At 37.3% G+C, this 21,168-nt stretch overlaps 1 protein-coding gene across 1 annotated transcript in view; it reads right to left on the bottom strand.

Annotated features, from left to right (window-relative positions):
• Window positions 1-2,536: 2,536 nt before the first annotated feature.
• The window catches only part of TACR3 (tachykinin receptor 3), a 34,011-nt gene continuing 15,379 nt past the window's right edge, over window positions 2,537-21,168 (bottom strand). Inside the window, exons 2-5 of the mRNA XM_057404601.1 lie at window positions 17,613-17,801; window positions 15,703-15,853; window positions 6,200-6,396; window positions 2,537-3,304 (exon numbers count right to left, since the gene is read on the bottom strand). Of these exons, the coding sequence (XP_057260584.1) occupies window positions 2,989-3,304; window positions 6,200-6,396; window positions 15,703-15,853; window positions 17,613-17,801 (853 nt within the window). The 3' untranslated portion in view covers window positions 2,537-2,988. The remainder of the gene's footprint in view (window positions 3,305-6,199; window positions 6,397-15,702; window positions 15,854-17,612; window positions 17,802-21,168) is intronic.

Here is a 21,168-nt window from a genome sequence, read left to right as displayed (position 1 = left end):
TCTCCTGGCCCTCTTCCTTGACTTCCTATGTGTCGGGATGCTCCGATCTTGAGCTTGGAAAAAGCAATCCTTGAATGCCAACCAACTATCTTGGGCCCCTTCACCTTCAAGCAGCCTTGCCCATGGGATTTCCCCTAGCAATTGCTTGAAAAGGCCAAAGTTTGCCCTGCTAAAGTCCAGGGTTGCAATTCTACTTGCTATTCTACTGGTCCTACCACACAAGATCCTGAATTCCACCATCTCGTGGTCGCTGCAACCAAGCAGCCCTCAACCCTTACTGCTTCGACCAGACCCTCCTTGTTAGTGAGGATGAGATCCAGCAGCGCTCCTCTCCTGGTCGGCTCATCCACCATTTGCAGGAGGAAGTTATCATCCATACACTGGAGGAACCTCCTGGACTGTGGCTGGGTTGCCGAGTGGTCCTTCCAGCAAACATCAGGGAAGTTAAAATCCCCCACGACGACCACGGCCTGTGGCTGTGAGGCCGCTCTCAGCTGCCTGTAGAAGGCCTCGTCAACTTCCTCACCCTGATCTGGTGGTCTGTAACAGACACCCACAACAGTATCGCCCCTGCCAGCCTGCCCCTTAATTCTCACCCACAGACTCTCAACTCGTTCGTCATCTGTCCCTGGACAGGACTCGGTGCATTGTAGTTGCTCCCGCACATAAAGAGCAACCCCACCACCCCGCCTGGCTGGCCTGTCTTTCCTGAGAAGGACATAGCCTTCCATGACTATATTCCAGTCATGTGAGCTGTCCCACCAGGTCTCTGTAATTGCCACCAGATCATAATCTCCTGACTTAACACAGGTTTCTAACTCCTCCTGCTTATTTCCCAAATATATCCTAAAATACTTAGTAAAGTGAAATTGTTTCACTAATTAAAGGCATAGGTGTGAAGAAGCCACTATGGGTTCCTCAATATTTGTCAACCAAGTATCATGTTTTGTATATACAAAACAAGCATGTTTTGTATATTTGTGATATATATTTTTATATAAAACTTTTAAAGAGTCATGCTCTACATTTAGAAACAATAACTTCATCTCACTACAACTGTCTTGTTCAAACATGCATCCATGTATTGGTGTTTATCAACATTGATTTTGTAACAGCCATAGTTAGAAAAGACAGTTTATATAACAACTATACATACATGTTCCTCAAAAGTTGTACATGAGCAGACAGAGGAATTTACAGCACATGTTTGTAATACATCACCATCAGGTTAATATGCCTGGGTTCATTATTTTTTTTGTGTGTGGCTATCCTGAATCTTCTCAGCAGAGTTGTTAAACACCTGTGAAGATTTTAAATTTAAAAGGAAAGCCATTAATGAACACAGCTCTTTGCTTCAGAGGATTTAAGATCAGGCCTTGGATAGGAAAACTGTGAGTCTAGAATCATGATACGTTTTTATCAGAGTACAGTACTCTATGACCAGGTTCTTCAGTTATTTCACGCATGGAGAGTTCAATGTTAAGTACTAGATTTACTTATTTGAGGATGTTTCGTCTTACACAGGATTTTGATATAGCCGAGTGATACAGCAAGGCACTGAAATCACGGTACAAATTCAAATGATACTTAGCAGAATATAGCAATTGACTATACAGATGAATCACAATACAAACATGATTCTTGTTACTAGTCTCATAACATATGCTCACAATGCTGGGCATTCCCAGTTGCTGGGAAAGAAAGTGAGCTAAACCCAGTTCAAGCCTTTCTCTCTTCAAACTTCTTTGTTAGTTGCTCAGCTTTGATACTGTCTTGGATTGAGTCAGGTATACACTCCTCTGTGCTTGTCTGGCCATCTTGGGAAGACACTCTTTTGCTCCAGGTTTGATTAACTGTTTGAGAACAAGCATTCAAACAACCAGCTGATTGATGCAACTGACATAGCCATTTATCTGAAACAAAGGCTGCTCTCTGGTCACTTTTGTAGTAAATTCAGCTTTCTTTGCAACAGTGATAGTGGATTTTCTCTGAATCAGGTGGGGAAGTGTCTGTGTAATAACGCCTAACATATTTTCAGATGCAGGCAGAAGATACATTTACATGGAAAATTTTGGAAAACAACCCATATATTTTTTTACTGGTAGAGGTGTTTCATAGTGAGATATGTTATGTATCTTCTGCAGAGAAGAGCTTATTGCCACAGTGGTATTTTTCTTGTATGTGAATCTCCAGTTTAAAATCTTTTGTCCTTTCTAAAGTCAATCACAAAGGTCCAGTTAGGGTCATTAGAGAAAGTTTTTAGTACTTAAACAACTTATCACTAAGATACAAGACGTTCATCTAAGCAATGAATCCTCCTGGAAGCACACCTACCATTGGAATCTAATGTTCACTAATGTAGAAACTTGGGTAGAATTTAACTTAGTCCCTTGGAGATTTTCTGCTTTTAAAAAAAATATTTTTCATCTATAGTTGAAAAATTTTCCTGTTGCAGACAGAGCTGAACTTCATTCACGTGAATGCCCTTTTGTTTATTTGCCTGGGAATAGGGCTTAATTATAAAACAAACAAACAAACAGAAAAATAGACTTGGGGCTCATTATGTCTTCATTATAAAGAAATATTGTATCAGATCTCGTGTAATTTTGTGTGGGATTAATAAACTCATGGTAGAAACCACGATGCATTTCAGCTTTAATAAGGAGTCTGTTACATTACAGTAAGAGAAACATAAATACCACAGGTCAGATAGCTGAAACAATGTATTTTATGCCATTGGCTTGTTTCAGATAATTGCTACCAACATTGCTGTGTATTAAGCGTGTGCTTTCAAACTGAAGCATACATATGTCTTCAAGTTCCTCCTTCTCTCCAAAGCAGAAAAGTGATGCTTAAAAGTCTCGCTGTATTTATAGCTAGGTTTTGTCAGTGGAATTATGTTTGCTTTCCTGTGGCATGAATATCTAGTCCCAAAGTAGGAAAGCATTGTCCAGTGCTGCCCTTCTAGCAGCTGTCACCATGAAATGCTCAGGAATAATCATCTGCTGATGTGTGCAGTGAACTGATGAGACTTGAGGCTGTGGAGACAGTCTTGGAATTCTTCCGTGAGCAGCCATTGAAACTGGTGTCCTTTGGAGCTGCTCTTTTCTTACGGCTGGCGTGGGTGTTGTCTCCGTCACTAGTGTCCAACACCACTGTCATGCTGGACTCCATTCTGGACACAGCATATAGGCTACTTTGCCGAGTGGGATGAAATCTAGCTGCTTTGAGCTCTAGCTCGTCATAGCTGGACATCTCGATGAAGGGGCACCAACGGAAAGCTTGTTTGAAGCCAGCTCGGAACCTGGAAGGAAAGATGTTTGGTGAAAGCCTGTGTTGTGAGCCAGCCACAGGCCTTCACCTCAAAATATATATTGTGCTGACAGGACACTGACTTGGCTGATTATCTTGTGCCTAATCCTCTTAGTGGTGAACTTAGTAGGAGTTTCCTTGACTAAAGTCTGAGTAAGGTAAAAAGAAGCTACTGGTAACAGCTCATTTCTGTTTTGGATTTTCAATATACTTTCCCTACATTTTAACATTGGTGTTTTCTTTGTACTCAATTTCCCTTCCTTTGCCTGTGCCTGAATAAGCAAACACCAGCTTTCACAGCACTGTCTTCACAGAAATTATTTTGGTTTGAGCTGTGAAGAAATCTGCAGCTATATTTTCATCTTCTTTCAGCAAGAACCTTTATAGCATTCTTTTCTGTAAAATACCATCCCAGCTTCCAGATTCCGATGTCCCTTCTGTGTTTCCCTTTCTAACAGAGATGCTTAAATGGGAATAATGTAATGACTAATTGTTCATATCACATATTTGAAAATTATTTGTAATAACAAAAGAAGATCCTAGAAAGTTGAAAACTGAACATGAACAATGCATAAATGGGAATTTAGAGGCTTTAGCATATTAATGCTTGCAATGTTCAGAAGTGTATAATGTTATTTCAGTTCAGAGGGACAGATTTACTATAAGGACTACTGCTACTTTTTGTGTGTATGCATTTCCAGAATAGAAGTTAAATGTTAGGTAAGCAATTAGCTGTATATTTATATGTAACCTTCAAAAGAGCACCTTTTCACCTAGACCTAAAACTTACCAGACTTTTTCACTTTGTCTTGCTTCTCTCGTTTCTGTTTCAATGATCAGCCGTGTCGTTTATTGGGCCTATAAGCTTTTTGGAGCAATGGTAAAGCTACCACAGTGATGACTACAGATAAAAAATTCAGATTGTTTTCAGTGAAAGTTGAATTGTCTCACAGTGATGACTTTCTTCCTCTTCATTTTTCTCAGGTTTGTCACAGAGCTGTCATATGGTGACAAATGAGCAGGTAACTTGCTATTTAGGGTTTCTCTGTTCAGATGGAATTACAGAATTTGAAAAAAATACTGAAAGAACCTCTGATGGAAATGGGTTTATTAGTGAAGGAGACTGTAAAACCTAAATATCTTTAGGCTGTATTATTTTTTGTCTCACCTTCTCTTTCTTATTCAGGGCATGTTTTTTCTTCATCTTGAAATAATGCCCTCTTTGTCTAGATATATAAGCCTGGAAGACACATAACCCCTGGAAGATGAGGCTGGGGATAGGTGGTGTAACTCCATCTCATATTAGATCCAGTAGAGGTAACAATACTGCATGAATTGATCTGACTCCCAACAACAGGCTGTATTTTCCTGCTGCATGAATGGGAGGCAGACATTCTGGCTTCTTGATTTAAATATTGAGCATAATTATAAGAAAACTTTCACCAGTATTTCCTCCTTGCATTACATTCTGTACAAGATGACCTTTAATGTGTCTCAAAATTATGAAATGTTTGTTGATTATATTCTTTCATCCAGATGTTTAGTTTTGCACTTAAACACTGGTTGTACTAAAGTACGAGTGTCAATACAAGCCATATGAGACATTAACATTTTCTGAATAACATCTTTTGTGACTCTGCATAAAAAGTTTTTGAAGAAAATGGCAGCGTTTTAGAGGTTTTATGGTAGTAAATGATAAAATATGAGGCATGATCTTTCCTCGCCTTTGATTTTTCAGACATTGGACATCCAGAGAATTCTGGTTTCTGTTGAAATTAATAGGAAATTTGCCATTTGAGTTAGGGTATTGTTCTGGAATACTAGAGCTTTACATCTTCTTTAAACAGTTGTAATCATCAAAAGGGGAAGAAGATTGTATGAACTAGAGCATTACCTTGACATTTTGAAAGACAATGAATGTTAGGCATCATAAGCTATTCTAATCAAGGAGGCAAAATCCAGTGTTTTTCCGTCAATAAAAGCTTGCCATCATTTGGTCACTTCATTTTCAGTTAGACTCCTTTTCACAGGTATTGCATGATCCTTAGTGGGGTTTTATAAATATTCAACAAAATTGGTGTAAAACTTGTCAGCAATTAAACTTGACACTGGCTGTTCATTCAAAAGAGATTTCTAATAATGTTTAAATTACTTATTCAATACTGATTCATACTGACTCCATTATGAGAAGTAATACTGAAAAATAATATGGCTAGGATGACATTTGTTTAGATCCCGGTCCTACAAGCTGAAATCAAAAGCATGAGTTCATTCTGCAATCCAATAGTCTCAAACCGCCAAATATCTCACCAAACTCAACAGCAATGCCTTTGAAATTCAGAGCAAAATGTGTTGCTATACTGTAATTCAGTATGAAGTAATATTTGTTTTAGTAGCCTGTTACAGACCTCAGAGCTTGGTAGATATCTAGTGGTGAAGCATTACAATACACAGTAAACCACATTTTATATTATATCCTTCCAGTACTGCAAAACAAATCTGTGGCTACCATTAGTTAGTGAACATACAGATTCCACTGTATATCACTAATGGTTGTCTTTACTTATTTATTTTAGTGCTTTGCAAGCAAAAAAAATATTAAACTGCTATAAATTTTAAATTTTGCATATAGAAACAGGAAGGGTTGGATTCTGAATGCTGAGTTTTGCTCTGAAATTAGACTAACATAACTACTGGAACTGGACATTTGGTTCTTGGGGTTGATTTCAAGTACAACTCTAAAGGAAAGGGTTTTTTTTTGTGCTTTGTTTTCTTTCCCACTAACTGAAAATTACTCAAGTGAAATTTTTTTGTCTTTTATCCCATTTAAACCATTTATATGCTCGTTGAAGTTATGCATACCAACTCTTTCATAACCAGCTCTTACCTCTTATTAAGACAGCAGTAGATAATGGGATTGTACATTGTAGAGCTCATGGCGAGCCAAAAGCTGGCCAAATAGATTTGCTGAATGTATTTCCACCGATTTAATTGTTGGTAGATCCCAGTAACTATGAAGTAAATGTGGTACGGCAGCCAGCAGATGGCAAATGTCAGCACAACCACAATCATCATTTTTACCACCTGAAAGAAGGATGTAATAATACTATTTAATAATATACATTAGATTTTTTTTTTTTTGGACTAGCATTTCAATATCCATTAATGATTTTCTTGCATTTGATTAAAGTTAGTCAAAGCAAAGAATGAATATGCTTTTACATAATTTCCCCTTTAATCTGACTCTCCTAAATTTCTTTTTATTTTTTTTTTCCCCCCTTGGCTGGAAATCCTCCTTTTCCTAAGAAAAATAACATGAAAATTTCTCTAACTTCATTTGTATTGATTCTTCCAAGAAAATATATTTCCTTACTTGTATTTGGCATCTAAAACACTACTTTTTTCTGTGTACTTAATCATGAGATAAGGTTACAGGGTTCTTGGGACACCTCATTTTGGCCTTTATTGACCCTGATATCTTTCTCTGTTGTGGTCTGCAAGTGTATGGCTTATCCCCGTTTATTAGATGTGATTTGAGTAAATACAAGGTTGTAGGAAATGAGCAACTGCAGTATCCTTTTTAATTTCAGAGGATAACAGTTTCCTTGGCTGGTGATCATTATTTGTTGTTTTCTGCAGGCATCATAACATCTGTTAGCTACCATAGTTTCCATTAAGCACAAATCAAAAAGAGCTCTGTTTTGTGCTTGAAACACAAGAAATTCCAAGTCACGTAAAACTTTCACTCCTGTCTTTCCCTCTTCAACTATGCCAAATACTAACTCAGCTGCCATTTTCAACCAATATGTCACACGTTTACACAACAGACTTTTTGTTTGTTTGTTTCGTGAGTAAAATGAAACCAGACATGATAGATCTGTGCTGGGATGTCTCTTGTTCGTTTGTACGGTCAATACTGGGGAATAATAGGGATTGCTATCAATAGCTGTTTTGTTTTCATTTCTCTGCACAAGGTACTGTTTGCTGCTGCTTGTAGCTTTGCCAGGAAAAAAAAGAAAAAAAAAGAAAAAAAAAGAAGACATTTGCCATCCCTGCATATCTTAGGTTGATATTTTTATAAAATTTCAAGTAATGTAATTAAATAATTTTACATATTTACATATAAATTTTATGGTGCCATCCATATTACATCTTCCTGTGGGAAACATAAAACAACTTTTCACTTAATATCTGACACCAGTTTACAAGCTTTCTGCTGGCTGGGTCTGTACTGTACAAGAGAATACTTATTATTACCAATACATATCATCACTTGAAGATGCAAAAGGTGCATCTGTCCACACAAACCTCAACATTATTGATATTTGGTTCTTCTAAAGCACTTTTCATCAGTTAACTGTAAATCATTGCAGAAGGAAGATTATAAGGGAAGGTAACACACCAAAACATAGTATCAGTTTCACCTTTGCTGAGTGTATGTCTGTATGTCTGTATCTAGACATGCATAGATGTTCATACGACTGTATATAATAGGGATTTTTGGGCAAAGAACAAGTTGTGACAGTATGTGAATAGACATTTCTGGATTAAATTCTGTATCTGAAATTATAACACAAAAATATGTTGGCAAATCACAGTGGATCATTAAATGGCATGTCTTTTCTACTCCTTTGGACATAGCTTCCATGGTTCTTCTGCGGGGATTTACACCCGTGCCTTGCATACATTGTATGGGTAGAAGACTTAACTCCATAGTTACACCACAATACTTAAGCTCTCTGCAGCCAGTTCTTTATCCACCGAGTGGTCCATCTATCAAATTGATGTCTCTCCAATTTAGAGACAAGGATGTTGTGTGGGACAGTGTTGAATGCTTTGCACAAGTCCAGGTAGATGACATCAACTGCTCTACCCCTGTCCATCAGTTCTGTAGCGTTGAATGTGTAAAGTGTGTTTTCCTGGAACAAAAAAGTGCTATTTTTTCCAGAAAACAGGTTGTTACGGAAAGTACAATGCACTCACTGATATATTATAAGAAAAAGGTAAGTGTGATGTTGCAAGTCTGTGTGGCATAAAATCATTTGAAACACAGGGCAGTTACAGTTAAATTTGAACTTAACCACAGAAGTAATGAGAGGAATGAAAAAGCACTAGTCTGTCTTTGTTTCATCCACTAAGAATGAATATATGTTGGCAGAAATAGAGGAAAAGAATAAGAGGAAAATGAAAAGGACGAAGATTATTCCCAATTTCTTTTCCTCTTTCAGAGACAGGCACACATACTGTGCAACGCCATACCTTACAGTTCTTGCAGTTCTTGTCTGTACCTCTAATCCTTCCATTAAGTTTCATTTCTGGATGGTATCGATAACCATGAACAGAAACTGCCTTCAAGGTCTATAAACCCAGGGCACCTTTATTTTACTTGGTATAAATCCTGATGTATGAATGCCAGTAAATTATTAAGCTCAATCAGGACACAGGGAAAATAAGTGAAAAAGGCCAAGTACAAATTTGCTGCAAAAGCTTTATTGTCTTTTCCCAGTACACTGTGATATTTCACTAAAAAATCTCCAATGACTCTTGCTGCAGAACTGCTTGTTCAGCTGCAGAGTTTAAAAGAGCTCCTCAATAGTTTTTGTTTTTGTTTTGGTTTTTGTTTTGCTTTGTTTTGTTTTTATGGGGGGTGGAGGACATAGACCTGTAGCTCTGACAATACAAAGTTCTTTGATTTTATTTCTTTTTAGTATGCCTGTTCTGTTTTTTGTTTTTTTTTTTGAGATATCACCATTTTTCAAATGCTTTCTCCTCTGTGTTGCATAGAATTCATTACTAAGGGTTTGCTTTTGGGGGTTACGAGATATTTCTAAAGCAAGCAAACCAGAAAATTACGGAATTCAGTAGTGCTTAATGTCTGACTCTGTTTCTGCCATCATTTTACCATGGAGTTTTCAAAAATTTATGATTACAGTGAACATCATCTATCGGTATCCCAGTGGCACCATTTTCCTCTGGTGTTCCGCTCAGCCTCCTTTTGTGTATTACGAGCAGCATGGCCAGAGGAAAGAGTTTTTCCTCTGTTCCGGGACTTTGGTTAAAATGAGTTGTACTGAGTCTCTTAGTCGTGCAACCTTTAGGTGAGTCTTGAGGCTAGATTTGGCATATGATGGAAAATCAAAGTGGTTTTTATTTTCATCAACATGTTCTGCTGATATTGATGTACTTCTGCCTATGTCTAAGAAAAACTATGTCTATAAAAAAAATTGATTTATGTGCTTTGTAGTCTTGCCCATTTCTTTAAACCCTTCCTGAGTAAGAAGCATTCTTTCATTGTAAGGATGCAATCAGTAAATCCACTTCCTAATCCTGGGGACATGCATGGCACTTGTACACTAAGCACCAGAGAGAAGGGAAACATCACTATGTCTTCTGCTTCTCCACAATGTTTATTTGGAGTAAACAATCTTTTGCAAGAAAATTAAGATTCAAAGGTCTGTACTAGTATGGAGAAAGGACTGATTTCTGAGATGCCAGGTGCTGCCGGTTTTCATATAATTTTGGCAAGCTCAAGGATTTTCTGTGCTATTTTAGCCCAGAGAAAAGATAGATTCTTAATAGCTGAAAGAGATGCACATTTAGAATGACAAAGTATCAAACAGCTTGGAAGTCTTTCAGTCAGGTAAGGAACTTATCAATTCCAATGCTCAACAAATAATTTTATTCTTCCAATTTATACTTTCTTTTTCTCAGTTACTTGAGATAAAGAAACTACTTTTCATTTCAGTTTGCATAATCCCTGGCTACAGACTGAATCCACAATCACTTACTTTGTTATTTAAGCTGTAATGTTGAAAAAGATATTCTGTTCTAGTATGAAGTAGATTTGAATCAGATTGCTGTCTTACAAATGCTAAAATGTGGGATCCCCCCAAAATCTAAACAATAGTGACATTTTTCATGAGCAGTCTTAGCTACTGGCTTTTTAAAATGATGCTTTTCTAATGTTGCATGGAACACAGCTCTGACAGTGACAGTCTTGAGACTGTCCTCATTTAATGTATCACAGAGGAGATAAAAACTGCTGGATTGGTACTGAGCTAGCTCTGGGGATTGTTTTACACTGTTGTGGGAAAGAGCATACTTGGAAAAAATCTGGGATTTACTGAACTAAGGACTAACAAAATAGGGCTTAATTCCCCAAATCAAAGGGAAGGGGTACCTTCCTGAGGGGAGCACATGTGCCTCTGTGTATGATTGAACAGTTCTGGAGCAGGCACCTTGTCGATATGTAAGCAAAGTGCTCCTACATCACCGTAGCAGTCAGTTTTGTCCATGAAACACAAGCACAAATGAATCTACAAGGTAGAAATATTCATATGCCATGAATAATCAAGTGATGGGCAAGGTCTGTGACAATGTAAGTCTTTTCCATAGTCTGCTGTTACATGGCTGATCTGGATGAACTGCAAACCAGATGCTTTCCCTCTGTATCTGTGTGCTCCAGGGTTTGGTTCTCTTTGCATACATAACATGGAGAAGTGTATATTCAGATGTGCAGCCTTAGTAGACCATTACCTGAATAAAGGCCAAAAAATGCTGTGTTTATTACTGTCTGACTTTTAAAATACATGCATAGGTGGTGATTCAGTATAGACTAGGGCATCAGCTGTGAAGATTTGGCTGTCCCTTGAAGTCTGTAGCACAAAGCTATGTAGAGTAGTGGATTGCAGCTCGTGTTTTTAATAGAATTTAGGATAGTCAAGTTATATTGACTTTCTGTTATATTAAACAGTTTGACTCATTAATGCCATTTTGAAAATGAAATATAGCATATGTAAGTTATTGGAGATTGAAATGCTGGTCTTTGTGCTGGGAATAAGATAACGTTAAGAGAAAAATACATGTGAGTAACCACATGTGAACTGTTCATGCAGCAGTTCTTAGAGAGATCATTTGCTCATATCCTGTCCTGTTCCTTACTTCCATAACCTATGAAAGAGGGAAATTGTTTTATGTAAGTATTTCAGAAAATTATCTAAAACTGTTTGGATGCCTTTTTTGTAATATTTACTTGTAGTTCTGGAAGAGTTCACCTGGATATTTCTGTTTATCTAGTAAAAGCTTTTTTCACACAGTAATTTTGAGTGATTTTTGAATTTACATATGACTGTTCTGACCCTGGCTTGGAAAAGCATGTCCTGCCGTCTTACTTGATTTGGCTTCTCACACTGTGTGATATTTCAAATTCATATTCAAAAGTGGCTCTCATGATATCATTATTCCTACAGTCCCATAGTGTTTTGAATAGTATTTTCTTTTCAGATGGAAGTCTAAAGTTATCTACTTTTTCATTTTCTCCTCCACTGTGTTGCATATACTAACATATATTAACTGATTAGATAGATGCATTTGACGGTAAATGGATATGGGATGTCTACTTCTGCTGTCAAAAAAAAAAAAAAAAAAATATATATATATATATATATATATATATATATAAAAAACTTTGAAAACTGCCTTATGCACTTAGGCTGTAAACCTTGACCATCTCCTTGGTGAGTCCTGTAATACTGTGAGTCACTAGAGTACGTACAGGGTTTTTTTCTGTTTTTACAAGCAAATTTGAAAAACAATTTTAACATTAGAAAAATGTGGCCTTTAATAAATCATTATCAGAGTAAGAAGTTGAAATGACAGCTCAAGCTGACAGAGGCTTATGTATGGAGGAATGAAAATTGCTGAAAAAGGTGCACAGTGATATATTATCATAAAGTTAATAGAGGTAAGGGGAACTGTAAAGAAAAGAAATAGAAGTTGAAAGAGTATTTTCTGTTCTTCTGTATTCTTCATTTTGGGGCAAGGCAATGGCATGTGCACACTGTTTCAGAACATGTGCACATGTTTCAGAAAACAGTTGTATCAGAACTGCATCTCTTGACAAAGACAACAATAACTGATTGATTTTATTTACAGTACATGATTATTCCCTCTTACAGGGTAAGTAAAGTTGGAAGAGGGATTGGAACAGATTAGTTATTAATAAAAAGAGAAGGTGGAAACAACATCTGTGAGCAAGTCTAATTATTTGCAGTGAATATAAAAAACACTATGGCCTAGTAAAATCTGATAGTAATGTTATAAACCACCTATGTAAACTTAGTCACATATGACAGTATTGAAACTACAATTGAAAATTAGAACTGAAGGAGAATAAATGATGTTCAGCTGGACATCAGTGAGTCTCATGCCAGGAGCTTTAAGAAGGGTTAATGCCTGCAAAGTCCCCACATGTAGTGAAAGTTCAGAAGTTTGTCAGGCAACTTTAAGTGGGTCAGTCCCTGAGACTTTTGATCTTTCACAAAAAATAAAAAGGTATTGATATTAGTCTCTGGCAGTCCTGAATCTCTAAAAAATTTCAAGTCTTTGACCCTTAAAAATATTAAGTATGACTTTGCGTTGCCCAACCTGTAGTGTGTATGGTGAAATTCTTTGAATCCTTTCCTCTTTGATGTTGGTTTCAGAAGGATTCAGGGTACATATGGAGTCACACATAAGGGGAAATGAGACTGCCTATCAAACTACTAACAACTTTCTCAAGCTTCAAATCTATTGGAAAATATTGTTGCTTCTTTTCTTCCGTTCGCTGCCTTCTCTAACATTATATACCATTTCAAACAATCCTAACCAAACATCCTCTGTACTGTATCATTGCAGAAAATGAAACATGCAGTCAGCTATTTTGTATTTCTCCTTCATTACAGGTGCACAGACTTTCCATATGTCTTGATATCTGCATGCAAAATAGCAAAAAACCCCAGATGATTTCTTTGTTTGAATAAAGGAAAAGAAATAGCTCTATTATCAGAGGCAGGATGGATTATAGCTTTATTTGGATTCCAGTCTATCATCTTTCCAAATACCGGGTATTTCATAAATCCTGCTGGAGAGCACAGCAGTGGAACTGAAGAGCTGTCATGTAGCTCTACCAATAAAGTCACTGATGCAGTTACAATATATCTGCCCATAATTTAATCCCCTTGTTCCATGTGTTGAAGGCATGCATTCCAGTACTCTCATCCTTTAATTAAGGATGCTGCTCCTTGTCTCTTGACAGTTCTTCACTGACTGGAAGGACACTATTGGTGCTAGCACACTTAATTGATGAGTGAAATCTTTTCCTGCTTATGCTCTGTAAGAAATGTAATATTGTAACTTTGAAAATACACTTTCGGGTAAGTGACAACAGGCATGGCAAAGACTATAATGATAATGTTGGACTTCTATGTATTATGTTAAAGAGAAAATGCTGATCTTTTAAAATGCTTTAGAATTTCTGGAAATTAGTCCAATAATTTCATTTTGGGACAAATATGTAAAGCACATGAAAAATCATTCTGACTTTTCATCATTTTCTATCTGTTCACATTCTAAATAATCTTTAAGCTGTTACAAAGCAATAGTGGTGATAATTCTAGTCCAGCTGCATTTTACTTAAGAGAGGCTAGCATTTTGTCCTCTTAAAAAAGCTATGTAAAAGCAAAAATAAATAACAACTTTGGTTTCATAGGACTCATTGCACATCATACTGCAAAGCTGTCTAGGCATGTCTACCATTCTGACAACTGAAACTTGCCATAAAAATTTTGCGCTTGCCTCTTACGAATCTGAAGTTGTATGAATGAGAAATGATCCTAATCTTTCCCTTCATATATCCTCTGCTGTAACAACTTTTTCTGTGTAATATGTGGGTAAAAACACTTTAATGTTGCTGGCAGTGTCCTGTAAGCAATTAAAACATCAGTGTCCTCCAGTATTTGCAGAAGATCCCTATTGTCTCAGAACCCAATATGCTGCAGTCTGCTATTGCTACAGCATCTTAGCCTATACCACTGTTCAAACATATTCACAGTGTCAGGAAGCAAACTGAGCAACTGAAAATGTGTTCATCATTGTGAGTTAGAAGTCCATGTTCACATTGCATTTTTTCAAATATGAAAGGTTAAATGGTTTTTAGTGTGAAAAATTGTCAAGAATAAAATCCAGAAGGGCCGTCTTATTAAAGAAGAAAGTTGTTTTAAGAAAAAGAACATTATAAGAAAGAAACTTTAATGGCACTGTAACATCATGAAAATTGAACTGGAAATAGTCAAATAATCAGTTCATAAGCAATCCACAGTCTTGTTAGATTAGGCAAGACTTACAGTGAAAAAGAAAGTAATTGGTTAAAAATAATTTCTATCTCCCACCAAAAGTTATTGATTTAAAACCTAAAATACCTAATATAAGCAGGCCAATCAGCACTCATCTCGAAGCTGAATGGGCTTTAATCTACTGAAAATTACAGATTACAGAAAATGAAAGATTCACTTTCCTTTCAGTAGGATGAGACCCTGGCTGAAGAGGAGCTAAATGTTCAGTAGTCCATTGTTCAAAAATCATTATTTTAGCTCTGTAAAGACTAAATATTTGGGCTTAGTTTCCACATATCAGACACAGTATATACTGCTATATGTGGAGTAAAAAGTTAAAATCAAACCTTTACTTAATGGTGAACAAAGGTTACAAAAAAGCCTACCAGCTAATGAACATAGAAGGCAATTTGTCAAACTTAATCAATTTTTTTTTCATAAAAGTAGATTTCTCATTACTCTTATTTCAAGTGACTTGGTGTTTCTGAAGGTATACATTGTGATACTTTGCAACACAATTGCAGATGATGTTAGCAGGGTTCACTTATAGAATCATAGAATCATAGAATAGTTAGGGTTGGAAAGGACCTTAAGATCATCCAGTTCCAACCCCCCGCCATGGGCAGGGGCACCTCACACTAAACCATATCACCCAAGGCCTCGTCCAACCTGGTCTTGAACACTGCCAGGGATGGAGCATTCACAACCTCCCTGGGCACCCCATTCCAGTGCCTCACCACCCTAACAGGAAAGAATTTCCTTCTTATATCCAATCTAAACTTCCCCTGTTTAAGTTTTAACCCATTACCCCTTGTCCTATCACTACAGTTTCTAATGAAGAGTCCCTCCCCAGCATCCCTATAGGCCCCCTTCAGATACTGGAAGGCTGCTATGAGGTCTCCACGCAGCCTTCTCTTCTCCAGGCTGAACAGCCCCAACTTTCTCAGCCTGTCTTCATACGGGAGGTGCTCCAGTCCCCCAGTCATTCTCGTGGCCCTCCTCTGGACTTGTCCCAACAGTTCCATGTCCTTTTGATGTTGAGGACACCAGAACTGCACACAATACTCCAAGTGAGGTCTCACAAGAGCAGAGTAGAGGGGCAGGATCACCTCCTTCGACCTGCTGGTCACGCTCCTTTTGATGCAACCCAGGATACGGTTGGCTTTCTGGGCTGCGAGCGCACACTGCCGGCTCATGTTCATTTTCTCATCAAAACTTAGTGAGTTTAATGGAACAGTACCTTTCTCTTAGCTTTGAGCTGCTCCTGATATTTGTCGGATGTGTCGCCTGGTATTTCTCCTCCCCAGAGCGTAATTCCCACTATGGAATAAGTAATGCCCATGACAAGCAGTGGAAAGCAGTAGACCAGGACAATCACAATAACATGATACCTGCAATAAAAAACATAAAGCTGATAAGTGCTTTCAGAGGAGCCATGCCAATGGAATGGGCTGCTAGAAGACAAGAGTAGCACAAGGCATGTTTTATATTGACTGGCTAGTTGCCGGTGATTTCACTGACTTTTTGAAAGTCTTGAATTGCACTGCAAACTTGTTTACATTTTAATGCAAGAGCTTTATGGGGTTTCTAGAGCTGATTTTGAATTTGCACTATCATAAATTGAGAAGGACTCTAAAGTTATCATAATTAAGAAGGACTCTAAAGTTATCATAATTAGTGACTGAAAAATAAGATATGTTTGTCCATAACCAGCTGAATTGATTTTTAATTATTGCACAGCCAGGTATCCTAAGGACAAGGTAGGCATTTTGTGCTCTGGACCATAAATGAAAGAGGAAAATAAGTATTTAAATGGTATGCAACGTGTTATCCGACGTACTTGTGGTTTAACCACAGCTGGTTTAACTACACAAGCCACTCACTCACTTCTGGCCAGCTCACCCAGTTTATACACTGGGAATGAAGTGCTGTGGTATGGAATACCCCTTTGGCTAGTTTGGGTCAAGTGTCCTGTCTCTGCTTCCTTCCAGCTTCTTGTGCCCCTCCTCACTGGCAGAGCATGAGAGACTGAAAAGTCCTTGATCAGGGTAAGTACTAGTTAGCAACAGCTAAAACATTGGTGCGTTACCAGCATTGTTCTCAGACTAGAGCCGAGACAGCGCTGCACCAGCTACTAGAAAGAAAATTAACTCTATCCCAGCAAAAACCAGGACAGTATTCCATATTGCAGATCTGCTGCACGTAGGAAATACTGCTGCCTATGTGCAACATAGTCATCTCTGCTGATATAAGCACTAGGGAAAAAATGGTAACTACTCTTGCTTCCTGGTTGAATGCCATCCTCAGATAAAATCCTAGTGAACGATCAATGAAGAATCCCTAGCCATCACTGAGAGTGATCTTCCTGCCCTAAAGAGAAATATTTCTGTGTTCCTCCTAAGGTGATACAAATTATATATGTGACCGGGGTGGGCCCTTTCACATGCCTGAAAGAGGGCAAAAAGTAAAATTTGATTCTGGATGATCACGCAGGCTTTCAGCCTTGAACACAGAGTTCATCTTAAATGCCAGTAATGACATGAAAGGGCAGATAATGTTTCTATGGCTAGGTAACCACTTACTCCTAATTCTGCCAGAGGTAAAATAGGATAGATTCAATTTAACTGACTGTTATTCTACACTTTCAGAAACTGGAACCAGTTACAGTTTTTACAATTTTCTTATTTGGACTGCTATAAGTAATTGTGATAATGTAACAGAATGAAGTGGGAAAATCCAGCCCTCTCACAAAGAGATCCAGATGAAAAAAACTGATTTGGACAAGGAGAGGCTGGAAATACATTTTTTCCTATCTAGGATGAAAAGGAAGGTTGCTTTGAATTGCCTACACTATCCCCATTTCTTACTATTTCTGTCTGTGTAGAAGTAGCCATCTTAAGTGAAGCAGTGATGGCAAACATGCAGCATGGGATGAGGAACACATAGAAGCGGAAGAGAATAAAGGTATTCCACTTATCACTTAAAATAATTCTATCTTTCTACATCCTAAAACTTGTTCTGCATTTCTCAGTGATCAGTTCTGTTAGTTATTCTGCATGCAGAGTATCTGCATGATACTCTACAACTTTTGCCAAGTCCATTGCAAGTGTAGACACCACCGCGCACAAGTTTAAAAGAACAAAAACTTACGTAAAGTGCTGTTTTGGACCACCAGGCCACGCTACATAGCAAAGAGTTCTCCCAGGCATCACCTTGGTTATGGAGTATAGGCATTGGGGAAAGGCCAACAAGAAAGCCAAAGTCCATATGCTCCCAATGACCACCTTTGTAGCAGTTGCAGAGAGCCTAGGTTTCAAGGGGTCAATAATGGCCATGTATCTGTAAAAGAAAGCAAAAACCTGTGCATAAGAAACCTTCAGAGATCAGGATGTATCTAAACTCAACCAAAGCTTAGGTTTGGGAGAAGGATAAGAGCAGAGATATTTATCTTCCTGGGTTTCTGATGGCATTGTGCTTTGTGAGTGGTTCAGCCCCTATGAAAGCTGGAAAAAGGTCCATTGAATATTATTTTAAAGCTGTGGGACACCTGGTTAACCAAATGTATATCAGTAGAGCAATTATCAAAGAGTTAATCCTGTTATTACACAACCTGATTGAAAAGGCAACAATACAGCTGGATCCTCTGTTACTCTGCTACATAATACAGGGTTTATCTCTAATTAAAAAGTTTACAGTCAAGCTGTCAGGATTATTTCTCATCTATTGAAAAGCTGGAGGAACTTGATAAGTCCACGTGCATCCATTTCAGTAAACACAGGCTGATTTTGGAACATCTGCCAAAGAGCCCCAGACCACAACAAATTCATACAGAGATGGAGAGAGGAGCCTTATGAGCATTTCCTTGGGTAATGTAGAAATGAGAAAAGCACCAAGAGAAATAGATATATAAAGCATGAAAACATCTCACTTGACTTTTCAGTTCCTGTGATGTCAGGTAGGATAGCATTCTTTTTGCGGCTCTATAATTGTATTGGCAATCCATGTATGGTAATTTTAGAAGAACATGCAAACAAGAATTTAAAATTTTACTCTAATTACGGTTTAAAAGCTTAGGAAAAAGCACATCAGGAAGGCAACGAGACAGTAAAAGAAAAACAGATCTTGTTTTCTGTCTTTCAATCTCTGTTATATATGCAAGGAACAAGGGAGACAGAAATTTTGTATCTTATATACTCCATATTGTATTTTCACATTTTTCTTAGCAAGACTACTGCTTTGATTTCTTGGCTAAACACTGAATTAACATATTTTTCCCCAACTTCTCTGATTACATGATTTTGTTTTATATAATGATGACCAAATAATGACTTACAGAATCATTAATTATGTTAATTAAATGGTAGCACTATTCTAAATTTCCTCCAGTATTAGGGGAATACTGATAAGTATCAGCCAGAATCACAGTTAAAGGAATTTTTATACTTCCATAAAACCAGGGTGATTTTGGCTCTATGTGTGCCCATATTCTGTTACTTGATATAGCACACTGAATAACTAACTACATATCCTTTAATCTGACATCCTAATGTTTTCCAAAACAATACAAGGAAATGATTTTTACATTAATGTTTTGCTTCAGATCCAGAGGGTTCCCAGGGTACATTAAAAAATCCTTTTATTCATGATTCATTCCATGCTGACTGTGAGTTAATGTAGCAGTTAATGGATCAGCAATTTAAATCAAGAAATTTCCATGGAAGTATTCAGTGTATCTGTGTTTATTCTGGAAACTGAATCTGAATGAAGATCTGCCCTTCTGAAGTCATTGGTAACACTGATATTCTACACTGTGTTTCCAAGCCGTTGCTTTTCTAAAATCAGAATTAGAATAGTAATGATTTAGAAGCAGCTCAGGAATAACCAGGGAGGTCAGAAGGAAACTAACAAAATATTATTTTCTGTGTTTCCTTCTGGTTTTGTTTTGCTTGATTTTGTTTGTTATATTATATGAAAACACCTGAAGCAGGTAGGAAACTGGGGTGAGTATGAAAACCAGCTTGAATATTTTACCAATGAGAAAATAATTTCCTGTGAGAATTTGCCAGATTTCTAGGAGAATGTCTGGATCAGTTTCAACACTTTGTCATCAGCCATGGGGATTAGTACTAATTCTGGAAGAAGCAAACTTGTTGCCAAACAATCATTATGGCCTGTACACTTTCACTCTCTTTCACAGTACATGTCCAGTTATCTGATTATCTTTGACAAGATTATTGGGGTATGCCAGTGATCATAAATGTCCTCCAGTCTTCATGCCTGCTAACTGCCCCTGTCCCTGTCTATTACAGGTTTTAAATACAGTTAGAAAGTCAAACCACACCAATTCCAGCCTACATGTGCAGAGAAAATATTTCCAGAATTTTCCAGTATTGCTCCCCTCCTTGTGTCATTTATACCTTATAAAGGAATTTCAATAAGTAAAAGATGTACTATGGCTTGTCATCTACTCCTTCTCTGCATTTCTACCTCATATAAAGATGGCTCAGGATGAATTCAGAGACCATTTTGTGTATGGGAAATCACATAGGCAGTAATAGCCATTTTTATGGAAGGACTGTAGGAAAAAAGGAAAAAAACCACTTTGTGTTATTAGGTTTTGTAGATTTTGAGGTATTGTTGGGACATTAGTTGTTGCTGTGGGGCTTAGAATTTTTATAATCAGTTTAATTTACACTGACAGAGAATGAGTTATTCTGTAGGCAAGCAAGTATAAATTAGTAGATCCTATTCCAAAGTGACACAATAAGTGATTATTATTTTTCTTGTCTGTGTTGTCGTATCGACATTCATAGACAAAAGGATTCCAAAGCCACTCATGATTTTTACATTTTGTCTTCTCATCTTGTGCCTTGGCTTTAGATTATGAGAAACCTTCTTACACTTTTAGATTACTGCTTGGGTCTGTGCTTTCAAATCCAGGCAGGATTTGAACTGAAATCCATTGAAATCAATGGACAAGCTACCAGAAATTTTAATTAATCCTTTTTGAGGATGAGTAAGTTGTGTTCTGCTGCAATCAGAAGAGTAGCAGTCATCTAAAACGAAGGAGAGTGCAACATGTCCTAATTGTTACAGTGCACACAATGTTCTAGGCAGACTTCCCCAGGATTTTTCTGCACAGACATTAGCTACAAGACAATAACTATAACATTTATAAGATAATGCTCCTGATAAAAATTTGTCCAGGTAATCATCTGCATCCATGTTTACCTGCTATGAAAAACAAATTTCATTCAGGATATTCCTACTTTTTTGACATTTCATACCTGAGACATAGTTAATTGCAGAAAAGATATTTGGTTTATCAAAAAAAATTCCATTTTAGTTAACCATCAAATGTGATAAACCCAACATCTGCCATCTTGGATTCGCAACCTCTAGTAGACATGAGAACTGTGCTAATATCTTAAAACATCCAAAGGCTGGCAGAAATAGTAATCTAAAACAACTGTTCATTTTCATTTGCTTTTACTACACTTTGGTATTTTTAACCATAGGGTAATTAGTTCCCTTCTCATTTACCTGCTTTTTTGTTTGGTTGGTTAGTTGGGGGTTTTTTACAGCTAAACCAGTACTTTTGATATTATAAATTAACTATGGCATAGTTTTGAGTGCTGGGTGTCTGGGCCTGAGAAAGCAGCAGATCTCATAAATATAAACTTTAGTTGGATTGTTGCCTTCTATC

The sequence above is a fragment of the Pezoporus wallicus genome, unplaced genomic scaffold (assembly GCF_028554395.1).
Source record: "Pezoporus wallicus isolate ANWC-B61680 ecotype Strahan unplaced genomic scaffold, APGP_CSIRO_Pwel_v1 contig_1583, whole genome shotgun sequence".
NCBI classification, from domain to species: domain Eukaryota; kingdom Metazoa; phylum Chordata; class Aves; order Psittaciformes; family Psittacidae; genus Pezoporus; species Pezoporus wallicus.
The sequence above is the reverse complement of the archived record's forward strand: the minus strand, read 5'-3'. Positions and strand labels throughout refer to the sequence as shown.